At 46.7% G+C, this 7632-nt stretch overlaps 1 protein-coding gene across 2 annotated transcripts in view; it reads left to right on the top strand.

Moving 5' to 3' along the window:
- LOC106533992 (uncharacterized) overlaps positions 1-7632 on the top strand; it is a 14895-nt gene that overhangs the window by 3266 nt on the left and 3997 nt on the right. Inside the window, exon 3 of one of the 2 annotated variants that reach the window (XM_014030487.1) lies at positions 578-1940. In XM_014030487.1, coding sequence (XP_013885941.1) covers positions 678-1835 — 1158 coding nt within the window. In that variant the 5' untranslated portion in view covers positions 578-677 and the 3' untranslated portion in view covers positions 1836-1940. Of the gene's footprint in view, positions 1-452; positions 1941-7632 lie in introns of those variants that run through there. The other variant, XM_014030486.1, reaches the window with a different exon arrangement.

Below are 7632 nucleotides of genomic sequence, written 5' to 3'. Positions count from 1 at the left end.
GTCTGGCACTTTGGAGAAAATCAAGGACTCGCTGGAGGGATTATGTACCCCCTCTGGTCTGGGAACGTCTCGGTGTACCCCAGGACGAGCTGGAAAGTGTCGCTGCGCAGAGCGCGGGGTCTCTCCTGCTGCCCCCCCACACCCCCCGCCGCACCCGATAGTGGATAAGCCGGCCGGCCGGACAATTAATTGTTAGTCTAAATTATTACATTTAAAATTATAACTCTAATTCAAGCAGAATAGCATAATTATGGAGTGTGATTTATTTTCACCTCAAAATATCTTCAAACTAACGAAATATAAAGTTATTAGGGAGGAAAACCCGTCTGGATAACAGCAGACTGGCTGTTCGTAAAATCTACGACAGGTCTGGACCACTCGTGAATTTTGTTCGTATCTGAAAAAAATCTTAGAATACGAAAACATTGGTGATTGCCACAAATTGTCCTAAATCACTCGTACGCACAATTTAAGAACAAATCTGTGCGTACGAACGGTTCTTGCATGAGGCCCAATATGAGGACACTCTGGCCCCTGGTCGCCGACCCCCAACGCCGACAGCATCCTGCTCCCACAGCGATCACAGCTCTGAATCTGATGACGAGGAGGAAGAGGTGCTTTAGACAGAATCTGATGACGACACAGCTGCTGATAACCATCCTCAGACACCACCTCATATGAGCACCGACCCAGTGAAGCAAGAGCCACCACAGCCAAAGCCGAGACAGGTGACTGAAGCAGCTGCTACAAAGATGGAACTCAGAAAAAGACAGGAAAAGCAAGGTGCAGCAAAAGCCCCCTGCCCCTCCACCTCTCGGTCAAAGACAGGGTACCACAGCTCTGATGCTATGGCACTGAAGACTGCAAAGAAACTGGCTGAACTGCAGGAGGGAAAAAAGGCTCTGGAATCACAGCTAGCAGTGATCACTCAGAAGACCAGTGAGCTGACCCTGCCCATGCTAGAGGTCGCAGGACATACAGGTCCAGCACTGGTGTTCCGTCCTTGGACAAATGAGGACATGAAGGCGTACATGCAGCAGCTACCGAACGTTGTGGAAGGTGGGAAAAAGTTCTGCGCTGCCATTAAAACTTTCTGCATGGAAGTACAACCCACCTGGCCTGAATTGAGGAGACTGCTACTCTTTCACATGGGCCAAACCAACTTTGACAAGATTAAAGGTGACCTGGTGGGTGAATACCGTGTCATACATCTGACTTTTGATGACGCAGCAAACAACCACTATCGAGCTGCATTGGATAAGCTGTGTGCCACCATCAACCGAGCTTTTCCAAGAAAGGTTGTCATGTCAAAAGTGAAGGCCTGTGTACAGCAAATGGCTGAATCAACGAAAGACTATTTCTCTCGGCTGCTAGCTGTCCATAATGAGTACTCTGGAGTTGACGAGCCGTCAGACCTGGGTGACGTGATGGGGCATTGGGAGAGCGCCTTCAGCCAATATTTCCTGAATGGCCTGTTGCCTGATGTTTTTGCAGTGATGAAAGACACCTGTCTGGACATGAAAAACGCTCGCTTGGAAAAACTGCGCAAACATGCCAAATGCGCGCATGAGAAGCTGAAGGATGAAAGAGAGGCTGAAGATAAGCTGATATCTGAAGCCCACAGGCAAACACAGCTCACACTGGCCCACACTGTGACAAAACCAGCTGCTCATTTCCCTCGCGGTCGGGGGAGAGGCCGCGGTAACTGGAAGCATCAGCAGCCTGCAAAGAAACCTCCAAATTCCTATTGCTACATTTGTGGGGATCCGAACTACTGGGTTAAAGATTGCCCGAAGAGGATCATCAAAGGGGAGACGGTTGCCCAAGCTGACTAAGTGTGGGACAGGGCCGGGCGGAGCTTCAGCAGGGGGGGACGGGGACGCCAGAAGCACAGACGGTCCAGGCTGCGAACAGTAGGCTTTCTGCACCTTCTGAGATAAGTAAAAATGCACACACACACACGCCAGCTGGTGAGAAGGCACACACACACCTGTTGAGTTCTCCTGAAGTCAACACAGAGGCTTCTCACACACCTACATACACACACAGTTATGTCAAATACTTTGCTGAGGCGTACAAGCTGTATCCGACTTTTGTTCTTCTGGTTGATAAAAAAAAACATTGTTTTCCTTGTGGACTCAGGTGCCACGCACTCTGTCACAAAAACCTCTGATGCTCCTTCACTAGTGCAGAGCAAAGATTATAGTTTTTTCTACTGGAGCTTCAGGGAAGTGTGTGCGTGAGTGCTTTGCTGAATCAGTAGAGTGTTCAGATCTTGGTGAGAACAGCTTTGACAAAAAAAACACTGAAACATAGATTTTTGCTATCAGCTAACTGCCCTGTGAATCTTCTGGCAAGAGATTTTATCTTGAAATTTGGCCTGAGCTTAGTTTCAACTCCCACAGGGCTAAAAGTAATTAGATAGCCAACATCATTCACATGCCCTGCGCTCACAGATGACCATCACATGTTTGTCTGTAAGTAGAAAATTGATGAAGCTGCAGCTGTTTATCTGACACTCAAAACGAGGGAGGTAATTAACCCCTCCGCAGTGAATCAGGAGAATGCTCACCTACACTATTAAGCTTTCACAACAACTTCTTTAGGAGATCCTTTTGCTGAAAGTTTCTTTGAGTTTTTTGAAAACTTTCTGTGCACAGATTTTATGTATTGGGGCTCAGAACGTTGTGCTGTTTCGGTAAAACTAAATCATGCCCAGAGTGAGTTCCATATGATTTCTGGATCTCTTCCTCACATCGCTTTGGCTAAAGCTCCATCTGACACTTGGATGAGTTGGGGCCATTCCTGTTATGCTGTGTGAGCACCTGTGATTGGTTTCCCACAGCGACACCTGGGGTTGACTTCTCCCCTCTCTGAAAGTTTACAAAACAAAGAGTGAACTCTCTATAGACTGTTTTCGTTCTGTGTGCCAGCTGCCTGACATCAAAGTCGATTGTCTAACCGCCCTGGTCATAAATGAGTCTGGCTCCATTGCTGACTGTCTATCTCAGATCCCAGATCATTTATGGGCAAAAAGCAAATGTGATGTTGGTTTGATAAAAGGTGTTGAACCGGTGATTGTGACCCCTAAATCTGATTTTAGGCCAAAACTGAAGCAATACCCTTTAAAAAAGAAGCTGTTGATGGAATCACCCCTGTGTTTGAATCTTTGCTAAAGGCTGGTGTCATTGTGCAGTGTGAGGCTTCACCTGTATTAACAACCATTTTCCTGTGAAAAAAATAAGAGAAATACCACCCCACGAGTGGCGCTTTGTCCAGGATCTCAGGGCAGTAAACTCTGCTTTTGTCGCGAGAGAAGCGGTTGTCCCAAATCCTTACACTATTTTCTCGCAAATACCAGCTGGGGCCACGTGGTTTAGTGTGATCGATCTGAGTAATGCATTTTTCAGCATTCCTGTTGACAAAAATAGTCAGTTCTGGCTTGCATTTGAGTTTAAAGGTGCTTGTTGCACTTTTACAAGGCTGTGCCATGACTATGTAGAATCTCCACCCATTTTTCATGAAGCTTTGTGCAAAAACCTGTCATCATTCACGCTGTCACCTGGACCTGCCCTTTTGCAGTACATTGATGACCTTTTGGTGGCCTTCCTTTCTAAGGCCCAGTGTGAGAAGGACACTGTGGCATTGTTATGTTATCTGGCGGAGCAGGGTCACAAGGTCAGTCTCTCTAAGCTGCAGTTTATAAAACAGCAGGTGTCATTCCTAGGGCATGTCTTATCTGCTGCAGGTAGGATGCTGTCTCTGCAGCGTGTCTCAGCCATCACTTCCCTGCCCCGTCCTGTCACAAAGAAGCAGCTGATGTCTTTTCTAGGGTTGGTCGGCTATTGTAGACATTTCATCATTAACTACTCGCAGTTAGAACGGCCACTTAGAGAAATTCATCATGCCCCCGGCCTGGTACCGTCTGGCATTGTTTCTTGGTCTTCTGAAGGAGAGGAAGCGTTTGTGGTTTTGAAAAAGGCTCTGCAGAGTGCTCCATGTCTGGGAACTGCAGACACGACACAACCATTTTATCAGCATGTTGACGAAAGATCTGGCTGCATGACCTCGGTGCTAAGCTAGATGCATGGTGATAAAATGAGACCTGTGGCTTTTTTAGCGCTAATCTAGATGCAGTAGCTGCTTGGTTGCCTAAATGTTTGCGCGCTGTCGCAGCTGCTGAAAAAGCTATTTTAGCGTCACGCGACATCGTGGGGTATTCAAATCTGACCTTGTTTGTCCCCCACGCTGTAGACCAGATTCTAAATGAACAAAAAACATCACATCTCAGCGTGTCCCGTTATACGCGTTATTTTGCGTGTGCTCGAAGGCCCCAATGTCACAGTGCGTCGCTGCTCAGCTCTAAATCCAGCCACGCTAGTTCCTTTGTCTGACGAAGGACTCCCCCATGACTGCGTCGCAGAGTTAGAGCTGAGTTGCAACCCTCGTCCGGACCTGTCTGATAAACCTCTGAGTCTACCTGAGGCTCACCTGTTTGTAGACAGTTCAGCACGACGGGACATGGTAACAGGTGAAAATAAGTTGGGTTTGCTGTGGTGAATGAGAATGCTGATGTAAACTGCTCCTCCTCATTACCTAGTCACCTATCTGCTCAAGCAGCAGAGTTGATAGCTCTAACAGAAGCTTGCAGATGGGCTGAAAACAAAAAAGTAAATATTTACACTGACAGCAGGTACGCTTTCAGGGTGGTGCATGATTTTGGGGCGCTTTGGAAACACAGGAAATTTCTGAAATCTGATGGTTCACCAATTTTGAATCATAAACTGGTGGCCGCACTGCTGGAAGCCATTCTTTTGCCAAAACAAATAGCAGTCTGCAAATGTGCTGCTCACTCGAACGGCACTGACCCAGTTTCTGTTGGAAACAGAATTGCTGACGATGCAGCTAAGGAAGCTGCTTATGGCCCACAATTGTTTACATTGTTTGAAGACAAGGCCGCAGAGACTTGCTCGCTGAGAGACATGCAGTCTTTCTCCACTGCTCCCGAGAGGCAGGCCTGGAAGAAAGCAGGTTGTAACTTTGAAAATGACGCTTGGATGGGTCCTAACTCTAAGCCTTGTCTGCCGAAACATTTTTTCAACCATTTTGCAAAACTGTCCCATGGCTTGGATCATGCATCTAAGTCTTGGATGATTTCTATGATAAACACACACTGGTTTGCCCCTGGTTTCACAACTGTTGCTCAGAAATACTGTCAGTCCTGCATGATCTGTGCTAAGCTCAATGCAGGGAGGCCGATTAAGGCTAAAACTGAAGCAGCCCATCCAGCACCTTCACGACCTTTTGAGCATTTACTGATGGATTTCATTGCGTTAAGTCCAGCTGAAGGGAAAAAGTATTGTTTGGTTTTTGTTGACATGTGGTCAAAATGGGTGGAGGCATTCCCAACATCTACACAAACTGCTTCTGATGTCGCCAGGTGCTTGTTATCTGAAATAATTCCACGTTGGGGGATTCCTGAAAAGATCTCAAGTGATAACAGTAGACACTTTGCCAATGAAGCCATTTCTGAGCTTAGTAAATATCTTGGTATTGACCTGAAAAAGCATTGTGCTTACCATCCGCAGAGTGCACGTGAAGTTGAACGGGAAAATGGCACAATAAAACAGAAACCGGCAAAGTGCTGCAGTGAAACAGGCTTATCCTGGCCAATGGCTTTACCATTGGTCCTGTTTTACATGAGAGCAAGGAGAAGGAGCAGAAGTAATCTTGGTCCTTTTGAAATCATTTTTGCTGTACCACCAAATGTGGGTTTGAACGCTGAGATATCAGCAATCTCATTCACAAATTTGTGTGAAGATAAGATGTTGGCCTATTGTTCTAAACTGTCCTCTCTTTTTGACTGTGTTCGTTCGCAGGTAAAAGCTGCTCTCCCGACTCAGGCGGACCACCCCCTCCATGACCTGAGGCCCGGTGACCACATCCTGGTGAGGAACCTCAGACTGGCATCCTGGAAGTCCGAGCATTGGCTGAGTCCGTTCCAAGTTCTACTGGCTACCCGGACGGCCGTGAAAATCGCAGAGCGTGCGACTTGGATCCACATCTCCCATTGCAGGAAGGTCCTGCATCCCCCCAGGGTAGCACCCCCCAGAGTAGCACTGGATGGAACTACTCCTACATCTGAGCACGAGGCCACTGCTACAACCTCTGCTCCTGTTTTGTGATTGGCTGATCACATATCCTTTGAAGTTAAAGATTACACCTAAGCCGAGAAAAATGGCTGGGTGTATTGTTGCTGGACTGTTTTTTTATGCTCTTTTTCACCCCATTCATCTGTGGGCGTGTTCCAGAACTGATTAATCAAGATGCCCCCCACCCACCCGGGTTGAAAGCTCATTCCACCTGGATCAATGACTATACGCACCGGCCTAATATCTCTGTGACAGCTGGCACCACTAGCACTGTCATTTTAAACCCGTGTGACTATTTTCACTGTTCGGACATTACTGTTATGATATGGGCTGAAATGTATGTCTGTTACAGCGTTCCTGATGTGTGCCCCACCTGCAGTTCCTGGTCAGAGGCTCTTTGGACAACAGGTTATTCTGACTGGGGATACACACTTAAACATGATGTCTCTGATATTGAGAACAGGATCAAAATCTGGAAAGTAAACAACACTTCTCCAGCTATTATGTTCCACGTTGAAAATGCTGTTTTATCTGACACAGGTTTTTACACCATTTGTGCTTATCTCACTGGCTACGACGTTTGTGCACCTTTCTGGCTATCTGTTCGTGTCCCAAATGTTATCTCCAAGTTATCTCCTGTTTTCAGGTCCTTAGACGCTGGGTTTCCTGGGGGGCTGAACGTTACCCTCCTGCTCTTGCTGGTGTGGCGTCTAAGGGTCAAGATGGGAATCTTTGGTGGAACACGGTCAGGTCTATTCTGCAAACTCCTGGTTTAAACACGTCCTGCTATGCCTGTACTTTGTGTCCACATGATGCAAGCATGTCTCTTCCTGTTAGGCCTCACCCTTTGAACTCTACTGATTTCTTGTGTGCTTTGATGGTGTTGACTCCTCCTTTCTTAAAGGGGTCCAACGGCTGGGTTTATGCTAGAACAGGCCTTCCAGCACCTTGTGAACACATGTCTCGTGTTGCCATCAGAGCCACAGATAGCAGTGCATTATGCACTGATGACTTTTCTTTATTTGAACCAGTGGGGACTGTTCATCCCTCATACAGTTCCATGTCTCATCTCTTTTGTGTTCACAGAGCACGGAGCCCTGATAGACTCTTCCTTGCGAGACAGAAGGCTGTCTACAAACTGTTGACAGTACCTGTGCTCCGCCCCCTTTTGGCATCTCTCCCTGCATTGTTCGCCGTGTGCCTTCTAGGATTAAATCACACAAACTCTCTTCATCCTTTGCCGTTCAGGCCTATCTTCTTGCCTGGCCTGATGACGTGGGAGCAGGATGTCCCCAGGATTATGTCTGGTTATGTAGTGTTCACTATTACCTATTTATCCCGCCAAATTGGTCAGGTACTTGCATTTTAGTTGATGTAGGGGTAACCCTGGTGAAAAAAAAAAATTTATTGTTTTTTCTTTGTCTTTGATTTTATTTTTTTTTTTACACTTATAAGAAGAAAATCATTTTAAAGTGTTTTT

Source organism: Austrofundulus limnaeus, unplaced genomic scaffold, assembly GCF_001266775.1.
Source record: "Austrofundulus limnaeus strain Quisiro unplaced genomic scaffold, Austrofundulus_limnaeus-1.0 Scaffold1069, whole genome shotgun sequence".
NCBI lineage: Eukaryota > Metazoa > Chordata > Actinopteri > Cyprinodontiformes > Rivulidae > Austrofundulus > Austrofundulus limnaeus.
Note: the sequence above shows the minus strand (reverse complement) of the source record. Positions and strands in the feature narration are given on the sequence as shown.